Raw genomic sequence first — 21248 nt, forward strand, 5'->3', positions numbered from 1 at the left:
CATTTTTCACATTTAACATTTATCTTGCTCTCCTTTTTGGTTCCTCAGACAAGAGGGAAGGCAGGTCATCTGCTCCCAGGCTACTGCTACTCAAGTCAATCGTGTGGAGGTGCATGAGATTGATTTGTGTGGCTTAGCTGCTGATCTTTATTTATATATTTCTTCCTTCCTATAAGGACAAACCTAGTTCTGCCAATTACTGTTCAGGAAACTACAGGCATCAATTCACATCATATCTATTGGAGCATCCAAGATAAGACAAAATCCACTTTTCATACTTAATTTAGAATTCAGTACAGTTTAATATAAATACAAAAATGTTGATTATTTTAAATGAGAAGCATTAAAGGGATATGATTGGTTGTTGCTCCCATGTCCTGCATCTGGAGAAATCACTGTTTATTATATTGCTATATGTTAATTGTAACTACAATTGTCCCTACCAATTGAAGAGTTTGAGAATTTGAATTCAGATCAAAAAATCTGGAAATGAAAAGCTGGTATCAGTAAAAGTGACCAGGAAGCTGTCAGAACGTCGTAAAAACCCAACTGGTTCACTAATGTCCTTTAGGGAAGGAAACCAGCCGGCCTTACCCAGTCTGGCCTTTATGTGACTTCAGGCCCACACCAACGTTGTTGAATCTTAACTGGCCTCTGAAGTGGCCTAACAAGCCATTCAGTTGTATCAAACCGCTGCAAAGAATATTGGGCATAGAGATGGGCAATGAATGCCAGCCTTGCCAGCGACGCCCACATCCCGAGAATGAATATTAAAAAAAAACACAATCTGATTATATAATGGCCCTGATGAATGGGAAAAGGGGAAGGTCAAGCAAACAATTATAACCATTATTAAAATATCATAGTCTGAACATTCTTTGTCAGTTCAAATTAACGGGTTAAGTGACATTACATAATAGTATTCATTATATCAAACCTTCTTTTTGTTCTTTTCAATGAAATCTTCAATTAGAAAATCAAAAACACCATCCTTGTTAAAGTAACCAGGTACTGGCACACTGGAAATAAAAAGATTTTATTACACAAAATAGTTATTTGCTACCATTTGTAATAAATGCTGCACATTAAAATTCTTCCTAGCAAAACTAATCCATTTTCATTATTTCCTTCAGCTCAACAAATAAATGAAATGTATTAAAAAAATACATTATAGCAACTGCATTTTACAATTTTCTCATCACATTTTGGGATTTTGTCCACCACTTTTCTGCAGAAAGCATTTTGGAACAAGTTACATTTAAGGGTTGTGTTTTAAAACAAAGTTTATACACAATTTTTTACAAAGGCATTGAGTCAAAAGGTAGCTAAAATGCTAATGAGCTAAGCTTAGATGTTGCCTCCTCGAAGACTGTAAATAAGAAGCAATTCGTTAGTCTGTTTCAGCAATCCATGAACACCCATTGTGCTAGGTTCCTAGTCAGGGAGTGTCTGGCATAGGCCATCCTTCGGGTTGCGAAAATGTAAATACAAAAACAGAGACATAGGCAATCAGCCAGGTTTTTAAACAGAAAGCTGCGAGGACAAACTTTCGCCAGGCTCAGGAGGAGAATGCAAGAGGGTAGTTAGGAGTTATTTTAAAGTCAAACAGGGCAACCCACCAATGTGGGGAAACACTGATGTGTTCAATATTTTTGTATAATTATGCAAACATAAGTTGAACTAATTGAATTGAGTGTGTCTGATTATAACTATTGCTCTCCATGTTCGCTCACTGTGAAATAAAGCCCCTTAGCAATTCGCATCTGGCCTCACACCAGGCGTTTTCTTGGTCCAACTTGGAAGAGTTTGGAGAGGCAAGTGGGGGCATGTGCAAAAGACACATATCTCCAGTAATAACTATTATCATAATATCATGCGACTACCAGGACGTTAGAAGGCAAACTAGATGGACTTCGACCTTTTTTTCATCTAGCAATCCTATGTTCCTATCTAGCTCAGATCACAAGAAGGTACCATTGTTATATGATAGTGTAATGCAGGGGTAGGAGTACATATTGGGCCATACGAATCTACCCTGGCACATACGGTGCATGAGGTCCACTTATAGGATACCACTGAACCTGAGAAGGCAAGACCCTAAACTTACAACAGTCCTATTAACCCTATGTAAGCACCTAGGATCGTTGAAATTTACAGCACAGAAGGAGGCCATTCGGCCCATCGTGTCTGTGCCGGCTGAAAAAGAGCCATCCAACCTAATCCCACTTTCCCACTTTCCAGCTCTTGGTCCGTAGCCTTCTAGGTTGCGGCACTTCAAGTGCACATCCAAGTACTTTTTAAATGTGATGAGGGTTTCTGCCTTTACACCTTTCCAGGCAGTGAGTTCCACACCCTTACCACCCTCTGGGTGAAAAAATTTTCCTCGACTACCGTCTAATCCTTCTACCAATTACTTTAAATCTATGCCCCCTGGTTTTTGACCTCTCTGCTAAAGGAAATAGGTCCTTCCTATCCACTCTATCTAGGCCCCTCATAATTTTATACACCTCAATTAGATCTCTCCTCAGCCTCCTCTGTTCCAAAGAAAACAACCCCAACCTATCCAACCTTTCTTCATTGCTAAAATTCTCCAGTCCTGGCAACATCCTTGTAAATCTCCTCTGTACCCTCTCTAGTGCAATCACATCTTTCCTGTAATGTGGGGACCAGAACTGTACACAGTACTTTAGCTGTGGCCTAACTAGTGTTTTACACAGTTCTAGCATAACCTCTCTGCTCTTATATTCTATGCCTCGGCTAATAAAGGAAAGTATTCCGAATGCCTTCTTAACCACTTTATCTACCTGTCCTGCTACCTTCAGGGATCTGTGGACATGCACTCCAAGGTCCCTCTGTTCCGCTACACTTCTCAATATCCTATCATTGATTGTGGAATCCCTTGCCTTGCTTGTCCTCCCCCAATGCATTACCTCACACTTCTCCGGACTGAATTCCATTTGCCACTTTTCTGCCCACCTGACCAGTCCATTGATAACTTCCTGCAGTCTACAGCTTTCTTCCCATCAACTACATGGCCAACTTTTGCATCATCTGCAAACTTCTACATTTAAGTCTAAATCACTGATACATACTACAAAAAGCAATGGACGTTGTACTGAGCCCTGCAGAACCCCACTGGAAACAGTCCTCCAGTCACAAAACCACCTGTCGACCATTACCATTTGCTTCCTGCCACTGAGCCAATTTTGGATCCAACTTGCCACTCTTCCTTTGATCCCATGGGCTTGTACTTTTCTGACTAGTCTGCCATGTGGGACCTTGTCAAAAGCCTTGCTAAAATCCATGTAGACTACATCAAACGCGCTACCCTCATCGACCCTCCTTGTTACCTCCTCAAAAAATTTAATCAGGTTAGTCAGACGTGACCTTCCCTTAACAAATCCATGCTGACTGTCCTTGATTAATCCATGCCTTTCTAAATGCGTAGGCTTCAAGGAGATCTTGAAACATTTGCCTGAGGAAGGAGAAAATCTCCGAAAGCTTGTGAATTTAAAATAAAATTGCTGGACTATAACTTGGTGTTGTAAAATTGTTTACAATTGTCAACCCCAGTCCATCACCGGCATCTCCACATCATTTCTAAATGACGATCAATACTGTCCCTCAGAATTTTTTCCAGTAATTTGCCCAACACCGAGGTTAGGCTGACTGGCCTGTAATTACTCAGTCTATCCCTTTCTCCCTTTTTAAACAATGGTACGTTAGCAGTCCTCCAGTCCTCCGACACCACACCTCTAGCCAGAGAGGATTGGAAAATGATGGTCAGAGCCTCCATTATTTCCTCCCTTGCTTCTCTTAACAGCCTGGGATACATTTCATTCGGGCCTGGCGATTTATCTACTTTCAAAGATGCTAAGCCCCTTAATACTTCCTCTCTCACTATGTTTATCCCATCCAATATTTCACACTCCTCAACTACGATCTCTGCATCGTCCCCCTCTTTTGTGAAGACACCTACATATAGTTTTACTAGAATAAGTACTGCGTTAGTCATAGAGTAAATAAAAATATACCCTTGAATCTGAGATATATTATGGTGCCAATAGGTCTGCAAGCTTTGTCCATCCAGAAGCTGAACTGTGTCATTTGTGCTGATTAGCAGTTTGCCAGCATTCTTTCCTAGGACATGCACCTGCTGGAGATATTTAGCTGTCCTGGAACTGCATGGGAGAAAGATTGAAAAAAAAGATACATTATGAAAGATTAACAATCCATGCATTTTTTTCAGCACTCTAAATGCTACTGGATTTTACCAGTTAAGTTTAGTTTAACTATTATACTGACCATCAATCATGTAAATTCCTACCTTATGAAAAGGCCTAAAATAAGATTTTTGAACCTAGTCAAACAAGTTATCTTCTCAAAAAATATTACAATTGTCTTTTCCAAAGTAACCAGTTGATGTAAGTTGAAGGTTTCATTTTTTGACAGTATGTAATAATTGAATAGTAGAAATACACATAGGCAAACTTACCTATATATTTCTATTTTTCTAGACACTGGATCAGTCTTTTTCTCCCATTCAGGATCTGATTTAAGAAATGCTGCATATAGGTTAGATGCTGTAAGTGGTATTCCAGTTGCTTGTGCATAAAGATCTTTTAGTGCCACTCCTTGCACAGATCCTGAGGATTAGGAAAATATTTTTATTTGCTTTTTTCACACAACAGTTGGTCTTGATCTGCATAAGGATCAAAAGTTGATTTGTGGGCTTCCACGAGCCCAGACACCAGCTACTTATTATAGATATTGATTAAGGGATAAAAATACCAATTTTAGGTAATTGCCATAAGTGCCACGAACCATAAAAATTTACCACAAAAAAGGAAGCCATTCGGCCAATCCTATCACCCCACCCTCTCCTCATAGACTACTATCTTTCTCTGTTTCACATGTTTATCTACTTTCCTTAAAGATGCAATAGTCTCTGCCTCAAATATTCCCTACGTCAAAGCATTTCATGCTCTAACAACTCTCTGCATAAAGGAATTTCTCCTATTGTCTCCTCACTCTCATAGTAGCAATTTTAAATTGATGACCACTCATCACTAACTCTCCAACCAGAGTTGATAGCACAAATAAGGAAAAACTATCAAAATGATTCCTAATTTTAAAAACCTCTATTAAATCTCCTCTTAGCCATCTCTGCTCCAGTGATAATGGTCCCAGCCTCTCATTAACAATTTCTTATTCCTAGTGTCAGCCGTGAGTCAGTTGGTAGCACTCTTGTCTCTGAGTCAGAAGGTTAGAATCATAGAATGGTTACAGCACAGAAGGAAGCCATTCAGCCCATCGAGCCCATGTCGGCTCTTTGTAAGAGCAATTCAGTTAGTCCTACTCCCTCACTCTTTCCCTGCAGCCCTGCAAATTTATAGAAGCAGGGCCTGGATCGTTGTGGGTTCAAGATCCATTCCAGAGACTTGAGCACATAATCCAGACTGACACTCCCAGTGCGGTAGTGCTGAACTGTCGGAGGTGCCATCTTTCGGATGAGATGTTAAACCGAGGCCCGTCTGCCCTCTCAGGTGGACATAAAAGATCCCACTGCACTATTTTGGATAAGAGCAGGGGAGTGCTCCCTGGTGTCCTGGCCAACATTTATCCCTCAACCAACATCACTAAAGAAACATATTATCTGGTCATTATCACATTGCTGTTTGTGGGACCTTGCTGTGTGCATATTGTCTGCCACGTTTCCTTACATTACAACAGTGACTACACTTCAAAAAATACTTCATTGGCAGTGAAGTGCTTTGCGACGTCCTGAGGTTGTGAAAAGCACAAGTTCTTTCTTTCTTTCATCTATCATCATGCTGGTGAATCTACACTCTACGTTTTCTGTAGCTTTTGAAAGAACTATTGTAATGTAGGGTAATATTTACATTACTTGCTTCAGCAAGGTCCCACAAACAGCAATGAGATAAATGACCATTTTGTTTCAGTGATGGGGGTCGAGGGATAAATACTGGCGAGGACATCAGGAATACTCTCCTGCTCTTCTTCGAATAGTGCTTAGATCTTTTACGTCTACCCTAGAGTCAGATGGGGTCTCGGTTTAACTTCTCATCCAGAAGATGTCATGTCCGACAGTGCAGCATTCCCTCAGTATTGCACTGAAGTGCCATCCTAAATGATGTGCTCTGGAATGGGGTTTGAACCTATGACCCCGACTCAAAAATCGAGAGAGTTAACGGATGTGGTTTAGCTTGGATGCATGATAACTAGTGGTGTCCCCCAGGGATCGGTCCTAGGCCCGCTGCTGTTCGCTTCTTTATTAAATGACCTGGACAGTGGTATTGGGAACATTTGCAGATGATACCAAAATCTGTGCAAGGGTTAAGACAGTAGAGGAGTGCAATCAAATGCAAAAAGATTTAGATGTGCTAGGGGTAGGCCACACAATGGAAGATGGTGTTTAATTTAGATAAATGTAGTGTCATGCATGTTGGTAGGGCCAACACAGAATACACATATCACTTGCAGGGAACAATGCTGAAAGAGGTTGAGAGAAAAAGATCTTGGTGTTATTGTGCACAGATCACTAAAGGTTCATGACCAATGTAGAGAAACTGTAGCTAAAGGGTATTGGGTTGTATTAGTAGAGCCATTCAGTATAAATCAAAGAACACCATTTTGTCACTATACAGGTTGCTGGTCAGACCGCACCTGGAGTACTGTGTCCAGTTTTGGTCCCCCCACATGATGGGTGATATAGTAGCCTTGGAAGAGATCCTGAGGAGAGCTACAAGAATGATTCCTAGCTTAAAGAACCTCAGCTACTCAAATAGGCTTTAGAGCAGCAAAAAATTAGAGGTGACCTGACAGAGGTCTATAAAATAATTAAAGGGCTGGATAGGGTGCCTATTGATAGAGGAACAGGGGACACGAGTTTAAACTACGTTAAGAGTAGGAATAGACTGGAAGTTAGGCGATTCTTCTTTTCTCAGAGAGCAGTGAGCCTCTGGAATACATTGCCGGATAGTGTAGTGGGTGCTAACTCTCTGTTTGCCTTCAATAGGGAGCTGGACTGGTTCTTGACTGAGGCAGAGATTGCATCATATAGAAGGCAAGTCTTCACAGATAACACTTGTCCATGTGATCTCCTGGGCTGGTTTCGATCGCTTGAGGGGGTCGGAGGGGAATTTTCCAGACTATTTTTTTTCCCTCATTCGCCGTAGTTTTTTGCCTGTCCCAGGAGATTAAATGGTGGAGAGGTGAGGGGGAGGGATGTGTCGTGATGCTCCGGCCATCATGGTGTGGAGCAGGCTTGATAGACCAGCTGATCTTTACCTGCCTGTCAATTTCATATGTTTGTAATAACCTACACCCAAAACTCTTAACTGTGGCCCCATCATTGCCGTCTACAAATTCTATTATCACCTCTTGTACTTTATGGTACTATTTCTAAATCTTAAAATTTTAGTAGCCACTTTAATGGCTTTATTAACTCCAGAGAGTATAGGCCCATTCTACTCGATCTTTCCTCATAGGACAACCCTCTCATCCCAGGAATCAATCTAATGAACCTTTGTTACACCACCACTAAGGCAAGTATATCCTTCCTTAGGCTAGGAGACCAAAACTGCACACAGTACTCCAGGTGTGGTCTCACCAAAGCCCTGTACAATTGCAGCAAGACTTTCTTACTCTTGTACTCCAACCTCCTTGCAATAAAGGCTAACATGCCATTTGCCTTCCTAATTGCTTGCTGTACCTGCATGTTAACTTTCTGTCTCTCATGTACAAGGGCATCCAAATCCTTCTGAACACCAACATTTAATAGTTTCTCACCGTTTAAAAAAAATTCTGTTTTTCCTACCAAAGAGAATAACCTCAAATTTCCCCACATTATACTCCATCTGCCACCTTCTTGCCCACTCATGTAGCCTGCCAATATCCCTCTGCAGGTCCTTTCCCTCTGCAGATCCTTTCCCTCCTCCTTCATCTGCTGCTGAAATCCTCATCTATGCTTTTGTTACCTCCAGACTTGACTATTCCAATGGTCTCCTTGCGGGCCTCCCACCCTCCGTAAACTTGAACTCATCCAAAACTTTGCTGCTTCTATCCCAACTCGTACCAAGTTCCGTTCACCCATCACCCCTATGTTCACTGACCTACATTGGCTCCAGGTCCGGCAATGCCTCGATTAAAAAAATTCTCATCCTTGTGTTCAAATCCCTCCATGACCTCGCCCCTCCTTACCTCTAATCTCCGCCAGCCTTACAACCCTCCGTGATCTCTGCGTTCCTCCAATTCTGGCCTCTTGCACAGCCCCGATTTTTATCGCTCCACCATTGGCGGCTTGCCTTCAGCTGACTAGGCCCCAAATTCTGGAATTCCCTCCCTAAAACTCTGCGCCAATGATGTTTTCACTATGTTAAAGGCGCTATAAAAATGCGAGTTGTTGTTGTTATCCCCCCACTTCCTTCGCCCCACCATTGAGTAGAGAAATTGAGACAGCCGATGTCACGTCGGCAGTTCCCAATGAAAAGATCAAGAGAGGGTAAGAGGCCAGGAGGAGGGGTCCAGGTGGAATGAGAATTCTGAAGGCGGGAGAAAGCGTCCACTGTGCGGGGGGAGGATTCCTGGCCAAAGAAATGGGCGTGGAAACGACGGAGATGGAAGAAGATCTCAGCATCGTGTCGAGCTCGAAATTCATTGAGGTGGGGGCGTAAGGGGATGAAGTTGAGGCCTTTGCTGAGGACTGATCGTTCGGGGTCAAAGAGGGGAAGGTCAGAGGGGATAGTGAAAATACCACATAGGGTGAGATTGGAAGGAGGGATGGGGTCAAATGAAAGTGATGGGGAAGAAGGATCAGGAGGGGCGTTGGTATTTAAGAGTTGTTTAAGCTTGCGGTCCGGCACATACCAGTGCTTCCAATTCCTTTGCCCCACCATTGGCAGCTGTGCCTTCAGTTGTCTAGGCCTTAAGCCCTAGAATTCCCTCACTAAATCTCTCTGCCTCTCCACCTTTAAGATGCTCCTTAAAACCTACATCTGCTGGCCAAGCTTTTTGTCACCTGTCCTCATGTCTCCTTCTTTGACTCGGTGTCAATGTTCGTCTGATTACGCTCCTGTGAAGCTCCTTGGGACTTTATGCTACATTGAAGGCACTATATAAATGCAAGTTGTTGTTGTTTTATACTCTGCTTGGTTTTCCTCCCAAAATGCATTACCGCATACTTACCTGCATCAAATTGCACCTCTAACCCATATCCTCTTGAAGTTTTTTTTACTGTCCTCATTTGGAAGTGGAGTATCCTAGGAGTCAAAAGTGCACCCAGCACTAACCCCTGGAGTATACCACTTCCAACCTTTCTCCAATCCAAGCAACACTCATTAACGCTAACCCATTGGCTCTGGTCCGTCAACTAAATTTCTATCTATGCTACTAAGTTTCTTCTTGTTCTGTATTCCTACATTTTTATGACAAGCCCGCTGTGAGACACCTTATTGAACACCTTCTGAAAAATCCCAATATACTGCATTCCTTTTATCTATTCCATATAATTTCTTCAAAATTTTTAAATACACTTGACAAACACGACTTGCCTTTAACAAATCTGTGCCGGCTGTTCTTGATTATCCCATGCATCTCTACATGCTCACTAATTTGATCTTGAATTATGGATTCTAAGAGTTTGCCCACCACTGATATTAGACCAATTAGGTTAATAGCTACCCAGTTCATCCCTCTCTAGTTTCTTAAACAGGGATGTTATCTTTACTAACCTTTCAGTCCCTGGCACAATTTGCAATATAAAAACAGGAAATGCCAGGAATATTCAGCAAGTCAGGCAGCATCTCTGGAGAAAGAAACAGAGTTAACATTTCAGGTCGATGACCTTTCGTCAGTGCTGGAAGAAGTTGAACATTTAACAGGTTTTAAGCAAGTACAGAGCCTGGGATTGGAGGGGGGGGGGGGGGGGTGGGGAAAGAGGAGGGAGGGGAGGAAAGAACGAAAGGGAAGATCTCTGATAGGATGGAGGGCGTGAGTGATTAAATGGCAAAAGGGATGATGATGCAAGGCAAGGAGGGTGGTAACAGGACAAGAAACAAAAGATGGGTATAGAGGAGCTGTGAATGGCAACAGCAGAACCATTACCAGCAAATGCTGTCCAAAAAAATGGGAGCAGTGGTTATGATCTGAAATTATTGAAATCAATGTTGAGTCCAGAAGGTTGTAGTGCGCCTAAATGAAAAATGAGGTGCCGTTCCTCGAGCTTCATTGGAACAGTGTAGGAGGCCAAGGATAGAGAGGTCAGAATGGGAGTAGGACAGAGAATTAAAATGACAACCAACCGGCAGGTCAGGGTCAAGCTTGCGAACTGAATGGAGGTGTTCAGCAAAACGATCACCCAATCTGCGTTTGGTCTCCCAAATGTGGAGGAGACCGCATCGTGAACAGCAAATACGGTACACTAAATTGTAGGAAGTACAAGTAAACAGCTGTTTCACCTGGAAGGAGTGTTTGAGGCCCTGGACGGTGGGAAGGGAAGAGGTGAAAGGGCAGGTGTTGAATCTCCTGCGCTCGCACGGGAAGGTGATGTGGGGAGGAGAGTGGGTGTTGGAAGTGTGGAGCAGGGTGTCGCGGAGGGAACGGTCCCTTCGAAATGCTGAAAGGGGAGGGGGAAGATGTGTTTGGTGATGGCATCACACTAGAGGTGACAGAAATGGCGGAGGATGATACATTGTATGCGGAGGCTGGTAGGGTGGAAGGTGAGGACCAGGGGGACCCTATCGTGGTTTTGGGAGGGAGGGGAAGGGGTGAGGGCAGAAGTGCGGGAAATGGGGCAGACACGGTCGAGGGCCCTGTCAACTAGTGGAGGCGAATCCTGGGTTGAGGAGAAAAGAAGACCTATCGGAAGCACTGGTATGTGCCGGACCACAAGCTTCAACAACTCTTAGATACCAACGCCCCTCTTGATCCTTCACTTTCCTCTGACCCCATCCCTCCTTCCAATCTCACCCTATGTCGTGTTTTCACTATCCCCTCTGACCCCGAACGATCAGTCCTCATCAAAGGCCTCAGCTTCATCCTCTTACGCCCCCACCTCAATGAATTTCGAGCTCGACACGATGCTGAGCTCTTCTTCCATTGCCTTTGCTTCCGTGCCCACTTCTTTTGCCAAGTACTTTCCCCCTGCGCAGCGGACCCTTTCACCCGCTTTCAAAATTCTCGTTCCACCTGGACCCCTTCTTCTGGCCTCTTACCCTCTCTTGATCTTTTCATTGGGAGCTGCCTACGTGATATTGGCCATCTCAATTTCTCTACTCCCCTCACTCACTCTAACCTAACTGCCTCTGAACTTGCAGAGCTCCATTCTCTCAGGTCCAACCCTGACATTGTCATTAAACAAGGTGACAAGGGCATTGCTGTTGCTGTTTGGCAAACAGACCTCTATCTTGTGGAGGCTGAACGCCAACTCTCCAACACCTCCTCCTACCTCCCCCTGGACCGTGACCCCACTGCCCAACATAGTTTCCCAGACCATCACTGACCTCATCTCTTCTAGAGATCTTCCCCCCACAGTCTCCAAGCTCAGTCCCCCAACCCCGCACAGTCTGCTTCTACCTCCTTCCCAAGATCCACAAACAGGTCTTTCCCGGTAGATCCATCATTTCAGTCCATTCTTGCCCCACGGAACTTATTTCTTCCTATCTCAACACTTTTTTCTCCTCTTGTCCAGTCTGTTCCGACCTACATCCGTGATTTTTCTGATGCCCTCCGCCACTTTAACTATTTCCAGTTCCCTGACCCTAACCGTCTCCTTTTCACCACGGACGTCCAGTCCCTTTACACCTTCATCCCCCAACAGGACAGCCTGCGGGCTCTCTGCTTCTTCCTTGAATGGTGGCCCAACCAATCCCCATCCACCACCACCCTCCTCCTCCTCTGCCTGGCTGAACTTGCTCTTACATTGAACAACTTCTCCTTTGACTTCACTCACTTCCTCCAAATAAAAGGTGTCGCTGTGGTGTCTGTCTTTTTGTGGGATACGTGGAACATTCTTTGTTCCAGTCCTACTCAGGTCCCCTCCCTCACCTCTTTTTCTGGTACATTGATGACGATAACGGTGCAGTTTCCTGCTTTAGCCCTGAACTTGAAAATTTCATCAATTTTGCATCCAATTTCCACCCCTCCCTTGCCTTCACGCAGTCCATCTCCGACTCTTCCCTTCTCTTCCTCGACTTCTCTATCTCCATTTCTGGTGATAGGCTGTTAACTAATATCTACTATAAGCCCACCGACTCCCACTTCCTCCCACCCCGCTTCTTGTAAGGATTCTGTTCACTTCACCCAGTGTCTCTGTCGTATCTATTCTGACGATGCCACCTTCCACACCAGTGCTTCTGATATATCTTCCTTTTTCCTCAACCAAGGATTCCCCTCAATGTAGTTGACAGGGCCCTCACTTCCCGCACTTCTGCCCTCACCCCTTCCCCTCCCTCCCAGAACCATGATAGGGTCCCCCTTGTCTTCACCTTCCACCCCACCAGCCTCCACATTCAACGTATCATCCTCCTCCATTTCCGCCACCTCTGGGCAATGCCACCACCAAACACATCTCCCGCCCCCCCCCCCCCACCCCCCCGCTTTCAGCATTTCGAAGGGACTGTTCCCTCCGCGACACTCTGGTCCACTCTTCCATCACTCCCAACCCCTGCTCATCTCCCCATGGCACCTTCCCGTGCGAGCGCAGGAGATGCAATACCTGCCCTTTCACCTCTTCCCTTCCCACCGTCCAGAACCCCAATCCTTCAAGGTGAAACAGCAATTTACTTGTACTTCTTTCAATTTAGTATACTGTATTTGCTGTTCACGATGCATTCTCCTCTACATTCAGGAGACCAAATGCAGATCGGGTGATCACTTTGCTGAACACCTCCATTCAGTTCGCAAGCGTGACCCTGAGCTTCCGGTCGCTTGCCATTTTAATTCTCCGTCCCACTCCCACTCTACTTCTCTGTCCTCAGCCTCCTACACTGTTCCAATGAAGCTCAAGGAACAGCACCTCATCTTACCATTAAGCACTTTACAACCTTCTGGACTCAACATTGATTTCAATAATTTCAGATCATAACCACTGCTCCCATTTTTTTGGACAGCAGGTGTTGGTAATGGTTTTGCCCATGCCATTTACAACTCCTCTATACCCTTCTTTTGTTTCTTTACTTGTCCTTTTACCACCCCCCTTGCCTTGCACTATCATCCCTTTTGTCATTTAATATCACTCCTGCCCTCCATCCTATCAGAGACCTTCCCTTTTGTTCTTTCCTCCCCTCCCCCCACCACTTTGCCTGGCTCTGTACTTGCTTAAAAACTGTTAAATGTTCAACTTCTTCCAGTTCTGATGAAAGGTCATTGACCTGAAACGTTAACTCTGTTTCTTTCTCCAGAGATGCTGCCTGACTTGCTGAATATTCCTGGCATTTTCTGCTTTTATTTCAGATTTCCAGCATCTGCATTATTTTGCTTTTGATTGTCTGTTATCTCTTCTCTGACTTTTTTCAACAGTCCAGGGTACATGTCATCGTGGTCCACTTTGAATTCTAATTTTTTCAGAACCAATTCCTTCACTAGTTACTTCTAACAATTTTCCCCACATCCTCCTCTGGTACATTTACATGCTCACTTGCACCATCATTGGTCAAAACTGACAAAATACTTAATATTTCTGCTTTACCTTCATCCCCCATAATTAGGTACCCCCACCAGCTCTTCGTCTCAGGAGCGGTCCTATCCTCTCTAATTACTCTAACTATTAATATTGCTTATAAAAGCTTTCACTATTTCTTTTTATATTACCGACTAGCATTTTTTTTCATTTTCTCATAGCCTTTCCAATTTCCCTTTTTACATTCCCACTGCTCTATATTCCTCATGACTTTCTTTAATATTGTTAGCCCTAGTTTTATCATATGCCTCCCTTTTAAGTTTCAGTTTAGTTTTAAACTCTCCTTTTACCCACAGAACTCTATCCTTCAATACACCTTTTTGCCTTCTATCTATTTTGTACTCTATCCAGCTCATATTTGAAAATTTCCCACAATTGATCTATCATTCTGTTTGCCAACTTTTCTGTCCAGTTAATTTGGCCCTTCATAAGTCACTGAATATTGTTTTATTCCAGTCTTTCTATAACTCATTAACCTTTTCCATTTTAACATTGAACCTCTGTTGCGTTGCTATTTCCCAATTGTTCTTCTATTTACCTGTTAATTGTCCTACAGAAAACTTCTTTCCTTGTTGGACTAGAAACACACCGATCTAGGAAGCAGTTTTGGATGCATTCCCCTAGCTGACCACATACATTAACTTTACACCAGTCTTATCTTGGGATAATTAAAATTACCCATGCGATGAAGGACAAACTACACTTGTCCAGAAGCAAATGGTGTTTTTCCCTGGCACAACAAGAAAAAATATGAAGCTCTTCATGTCCACACATGGATAGTGCCGCAATATAGATGACCCTCACTGGTTCTAGATATTTTAAAAGGAATCTTTTGATCACAAGAAAACAAAAAAAATACAACAAAGAAAAATGTTGAGAAATAGCATCAAAAAATAATTGCTCATTAGGTAAATTCATCATGTGATGTTCCACTGAATAATACAGATCAGGAAGGTCTATGGTTTGTTGTGTGCTTTCTTTACTTGTTCTCAGGATGTAGGAGACGCTGGCAAGGCTGTATTTATTGCCCAACCTTAGTTTCCCTGAGGTGATGATGCTGGGCCTTCTTTAACCACAACAATCATGTGCTAATGGTCATCTCAGCAAGGTTATGCAGGGACTTCTAGGATACTGATCCAGTGATAGTGAAGCAACAGCCACATCAATGTCAAGATGACGTGAAGGTGAATTTGGAGGGGGTACTGTTCGTAGGGGTTGCAGGGCCAGGAGGTGCTGTTGAAATAAGTTTGGTGTGTTGTTGCAGTGCAGCCTGTAGATAGTATATATTACAACCACAGTACGCCAGTGGTGTGGGGGGTGGATAGTGAATTCAGTGGCAGGGGCACTGAATCAAGTGGACTGCTCTCTGCTGGATGGTGGTGTACTTCTGCCTGTTATTGCAGCTGCAGCCATCCAGGCAAGTAGTAAGTATTCCATCACACTCCTGATGAGCTTTTTAAGATGTTGGAGAGGCATTGAGAGGTCAGGGCATGAGCTACTTGTCACAGAGTACCCAGCCTATGCTTTGCTCTTGTAGTCAAGGTGTTGTTATGGCCAATGGTGATATCCCTTCCCAAGTTGTTAATGATGGTGGTGCCATTGAACACCAGGAAGCAATAATTGAGTCCTTTCTTGTTGGAGATGGTCATTATCTGGGACTTACGTGGCACAAATGGTACCTGCCACTTGTCAGCCCAAATCTGGACGTTATCCAGGTCCTATTATCAGAGGAGTTGTGAATGGAACTGAATACTGCAAAGCAGTCAAACAGCAGCCCCGCTCTTGACCTCATGACAGACAGAAGATCTTTGATCAAGCAGCTAAAGATGGTGGGGCTAAGGGCACCGCCCTGAGGAACCCAAGCAACGATTTCCTGAGATGGCAATGATTGGCCTCCGACAACCATGACCATCTATTTTCCTGTGTATCAGATATAACTCCAGCCACTGGACGGTTTTCCCATTGATCTCAAATTGACTTCAGTTTTGCTAGGGCTCCTTGGTGCCATACTTGGTTGAATGCTACCTTGATGTCAAGGCAACTACTCTCAACTCTCCTCAGAAATTCAACTCTTATGTCCACATCTGGATGAAGGCTTTAATAAGGTCACAAGTTGGGTGCTTCTGGTGGAAACTGAACTGAGCAGGTTCTTGGTGAGTTGGGAAGAGATTGATTGGGTGGTAATTGACCAGGTTAGATTTGTCCTGCTTTTTGTGAATAGAGGACACCGGGACAATTTTCCACATTGCCAGGTAGATGCCAGTGTCACAGCTGCACTTGGTTAGGGGGTCAGCTGGTTCTCATGTGCAGATCTTCAGCAGTACAGCTGGAATGTTATCAGAGCCCAAAGCCTTTGCTGTATCCATTGTATGCAGCTCATTCTTAGTGTCACATCAAGTGAACTGAATTGGCTAGACATTTGAATCTATGATGGTGGGGACCTCAGAAGATAGCCATGTAGGATCATCCACTTGGCACTTTTGGCTGAAGACACTTAAAAATACTTCAGCCTTGTCTCTGGCACCCACATGCTAGGCTCTGCCGTGGTTGAGGATAGAATGTTCATGGAGCCTCCTCTTCCTTTTAGTTGTCGAAATGTTGACCACCATTCTCAACTGGATGTTGTCGAGCTAGCTTTGCTCTGATCTGTTGGTTGTGGGATCATTTATCTCTGACTCTAACCTTCATTGGGTTGCTTTGACCCAATGATGTATGTTAAATGAATTGGTCATTAAGTCAGGGCAGAAGTGGAGGTTTACAATTGGTCTCAGCAAATAGTGTTCCCAGTCCTGATCATTATCCAGCAAATCTGTGCTAGATTTAAGAAATAAAAGAATTTGCATTTATGTAACACTTTTTACATCACTAAAACATCCCAAGTGCTTCACAGCCAATGAATTCAGTCTCTAGTATTTTGTAGGCAAACAATGAGATAAATGGCTAGATAATCTATTTTGGTTGTGTTGGTTGAGGGATGAATATAGGCCAAGCCTTCTGGAGAAATCCCTACTCTTCTTCAAAAAAGTGCCTACATAAATAGGCAGATAGGGCCTCAGTTTAATATCTCAAATAAAAGATGGACCTCCAACAATACAGCACTCCCTCAGTACTGCAATGACATATGAGCTGAATGGGGCTTGAACCCACAACCTTCTAATTCAAAGGCAATGGTGCTTATCTAAGCTAACACAAGTACACGTGGATGGAATCAAGCTTTGTTGCTATTGCCTCATTGTCAAACAATCCACTATCATTTGCTGTTCATATTCATAAAGAATGGTGATTTAAGTAAGGTACTGGAGGGCCATATCACCTGTGAAAACGTATCCTAGAATGAAGCACAGCTTTTAATGAAAGCCAGGTAGAAGAGATGGGAAAATTAAGAAGGAAAAAATACAAATAAAAATATTGTTCAGTCTGCAGTACCTTGAATGAAGAGAATATAGTAGGCTCCAGTGTTGGTAATGTGAATCAGTGGACTGAAATGCACAAAACCTTCAGTAATATTGTGGCACACCTCTTTACCAATGGGATCTCCGCTCTTTCCAGACAATAGCAGAAAGATCAACTTAGTGATAGAGCCAACCTGAAAGACAAAACCATATCTTTAAAAATATAGTCTGCAATTCATATAACATTAAATACAACAGGATTAAAATGTTTAATTGCTTGTGGTTACTGTATAATAGAAAATTAGTAATTGTCTTACAATTTGGGAAACAGCCTGATGGTTCTGTGGATAAACCGTCCCCAATGGTGCTGCCTTGAACTGTAAAGACCATGAAGACCCCACTTTGGGTCTTGGTATGGCTTCAGTTAGTGAATCTCAGACAGGGCAATAATGGGACCACTGCAACTCATCTTGGAATCCCTAGGCCTGGACCAGGGAGAGGAAGAAAAATACCAGGGTCCCAACTACTGATACCTATCTTTGACCATTGCTGGAAGTGCACCAGTTCTGGACATGCACAGGATTAAGGTGTGTGGACTTTGTTTTAACAGCATGTCAACGTTGCTATTAACAAGAGCTAATGTCCAAATGCAAGCTTTTATCCAGCTCACAAAGCTCCTGGCAGTTCCCTTCTTCCTTTGTGCTTGTGCATAAAGGTAACTTCAGCATCTTCAAGCTGTTTAAAGTTCAAGGGCCTGGTGGACCAGAAAAGTTGCTCCCTGATTGATGGATTTTGATCAGTCAGGGGGCAGCATTTACCAGTTCTTACAATTTTAAAGATCTAATACATCCTTTCCTGCTCTGCATGCTGCTTCAGTGACTCCAGCTAGGTCCCTCCCGCTGCCTATGTTCACAGAAGGAATGTCTTTTGAAGCAGAGAATTATATTCTTGAAAATAATAGGATCTTTCCAAAGTTGTACTATGACTTGAAAGAGTAGGGAGGAGGAGGAAAAGAGAGAAAGGAAAGAGAGGGGGAAGGAAAGAGAAAGATAAAGATAGAGAACAAGAGAAGTGAGAGAAAACCAGAAGAGAGGACAGGAAGATAAAGAATGAGAAAAAAAGGTTTTAGAAAATAGAGGCTGAATGAGTGAGGGGGAAGGATGGAGGAAAAGGAGATAGGGGGCCTCACATGATCTTGCTTATTTCTATATCGAGGTCTCTTTATTGTGTATGAGTCTTACATGAGAGAGAGAGAGAGAGAGAGAGAGAGAGAGAGAGAGAGAAAGAGAGAGAGAGATAGATAGATATAGGGGCTCCCATTGTGCAATCATATACTGGTTTTGATACATATATTCAGCCCTGGGTTCATTAGGTTGGGCAACTCTGGTCCAGGTTCATGCATTAACAATGATTGCTCATGGAGGCGTACCAATCTAGGTCATTGTCTTAAGGAGAGAAAAGGAAAGAGTGGAGGAGGGAATGATAAAAGAAGTTTTACAATTTGCAAGAAGTTGAACGGCAGTATGTTTAAGTTCCATGATTGCGAGATCATAGTATGTGGTTGAAGTTCTGCTCCCACTCCCCCCCGCCTTCCAATTCCCTTTATAGCTCATACTTAATTATTTTGTTTTTTTAGGTTCTCTACACGACACTTTATTCCCCAACCAATAGGCAAACAGATAACTTCTTCACAGGCTTTTTCTCCCCCCCAACATAATGCTCAATAATTGGCAATTTTAGGTGGTTAAGAGTTACCAAGGAGACTCATCCTGACATTTTTCATCTCTCCTTACAGGGACCAAGCTCTGGAGAATTGTAGACACAAGCAAGTATCCTATCATAATACAGTGCAGTACGTATACACTCAATCTCTTGGCAAACCTATATGTTTAGGATTTCTGAACAATATAGAATCATACAGCACAGGAGACCACTTGTCCGTGCCAACTCTTTGAAAGATCTATCCAATTAGTCTCACTCCCCTGCTCTTTCCCCATAGCCCTGCAAATTTCTCCTGCAAATATGCAACATAACAACACGTTCTAAGTTACAAAAAAACAAAACTACTCTCGTCTCAATCATTTTGGATTTATAATGGCAAGAAAAAAGTTCACACACTTCGCATGCCACAACCAAAGCCAATGCCATCAATGGCAGAAGAATTCCCTTTGCCATACCTGATCAGCAGGTCTAAAAAAGATCAAAAGGTCTTCAACATCATCACCATCCAGATCTGGAAGTATCAATGCAGGACCAATCACAGAAAAGTCAACAGCGAAACTAGCGTTGAGTGTCCACAATGTTTCTCCTTAAATAGAATGCATGTGACATTGTAAGCATCCACAAAATCAAACGGCACATATAGCTTAAGGCCATTTTTGGAAAAAAATACCGCCAGCCATTGGTACATTCGAAAGCTTCACATTTCCGGATTATCCGCACTTTTCCAGTCGACATTTGCCTCACTTGACATCCCAAAGAAGCCTGTAATGTTATTGTGTTCTCCCTTTGCATCCCATGTCTCCAATACTTGCCCTGACCCCTTTCCCCCATTACTTACCCAGTCGTAAGCTTTAAGAACACACCTAATCTGAAAATTGTTAGCTGTTTTGAGGAAGCCCCCTCCCCTACATCCTCTTCAAGCAGATAAACATGTTCCAGATATAGGAAGAGCTCATCTAACCACCACCCCCTCTCCCACCACAGAGAAACATATTGGAGCCTCTGAGGAAAGCCCATTTCCTTCCCCCCCACCTCCACCACTAAGCACACAAAAACTGACCCAGGGTGGAGGAAGCTCACCTACAACCTCCAACCCCTCCTCACATTCAGCAGCAAACCAGATCCTTGGCAGAGGAAGCTCACCTATAAATTCCACTGCTAATACAAGTTACGCGTCTGCCTTAGATATTCTCTCAGGTTCAGCAATGCTGATCACTCCCATAAGCAGTCTGAGAATCTTACTTTCAGGACTGTACCCATACTGCCCAATATCTAATTATATAATAGCATAACCTGAAGGTGTAACAACAGGATCCACTTGTGATCTCAACTGAATATAGGAGCTTCCACATGTAACCTTGAGCACTTCTTTCAGCAGGCAGATTGAGAAACACTTCAGTGAGACATGGCCTGATGCAAATTGTTAAGCTGCTTTACAGACAAGTGACAGTCAAAGCAAATCCCACTTTCTTCAGTCACTCTCACTTATTGAAAAATGAGAAAATAATAAAACCGCGTTCTGTCCCTTTCATGGACTAACTGACTTATTTTTGGCATTACTTCTTTCTAGACAACTTCTAACTGCAAAAAGTGACCTCTGGCATTGTAACTTCTAGCTCTGGGCCCAGATGCCTCACAGTCCCTTTGTTCAAAACTTCACTAACTGTCCAAGTATCTCTTTTCTCTTACACTCTGATTATTTACAGGAAGTGGAACACCAGGGCACACAACTCTTTGCCTCTTAAGGAGTTTGCCAATAAGTCTGTGAACCAAGCCAATGACCCATTCTCCCAAGACTAAATTTTTAGCACGCTGAGCTCACATGAATAGAAGCATCCCCAATTCCATAGCTGTGAATGTTCACTGGATTTTCTAACCTAACTTTCATTGTCTAAATCCTTCATTTGAATCCTAATCAACATTTCCCAACTCTGCTGTTCTGTGAATTAAATTTTATAGTAGCATTTTTTTTTACATAAATTATACCAAGATTCTCCTATGGTATCATAGTCAGAAATCCATAAAGGTGATACCACCCCTCCCCCATTGAACAAAAAAAAATCAAATTCTGGTTAGAGGAAGCTTGTACACAAACACCCCCTCCTTCAATGAGCAGAGAAGTGGTTCCTGGGTGGAAGGAGGTAACTATTAACCTCCCCACTCCTGACCAGAAAATCAGGAGCTGGGGGAAGGCAACCTAGTTCCTTACAAACATCACCCTCCCCTCAGAAGAAAAAAAATCTAGGCCTGAGGAAGGGAAGGAGAACTCACTGTATTTCCTCCCTCACAGCTGAAAGGTTGCCATGCCCTACTTTTTCTCTCCCCATTCCCCCCTCTCCACCACACCCTCCTGCTTCTATCTCCCTCCCTCTTTCCCCCCCCCCCATCTCTCACCTCCCCATCCCTGACCCCTGCCATCCACTATCCTCCTCTAC

General features: G+C 43.3%; 1 protein-coding gene across 6 annotated transcripts in view; it reads right to left on the reverse strand.

The window, feature by feature from the left end:
* fam234a (family with sequence similarity 234 member A) overlaps positions 1-21248 on the reverse strand; it is a 67673-nt gene that overhangs the window by 33931 nt on the left and 12494 nt on the right. For all 6 annotated transcript variants that reach the window (XM_068003123.1, XM_068003122.1, XM_068003125.1 and 3 more), the window contains 5 exons: positions 19269-19399; positions 17126-17285; positions 4496-4646; positions 4035-4181; positions 938-1019 (listed from right to left, as the gene is read on the reverse strand). In XM_068003123.1, coding sequence (XP_067859224.1) covers positions 938-1019; positions 4035-4181; positions 4496-4646; positions 17126-17285; positions 19269-19399 — 671 coding nt within the window. The remainder of the gene's footprint in view (positions 1-937; positions 1020-4034; positions 4182-4495; positions 4647-17125; positions 17286-19268; positions 19400-21248) is intronic.

The sequence above is a fragment of the Heptranchias perlo genome, chromosome 22 (assembly GCF_035084215.1).
Source record: "Heptranchias perlo isolate sHepPer1 chromosome 22, sHepPer1.hap1, whole genome shotgun sequence".
NCBI classification, from domain to species: domain Eukaryota; kingdom Metazoa; phylum Chordata; class Chondrichthyes; order Hexanchiformes; family Hexanchidae; genus Heptranchias; species Heptranchias perlo.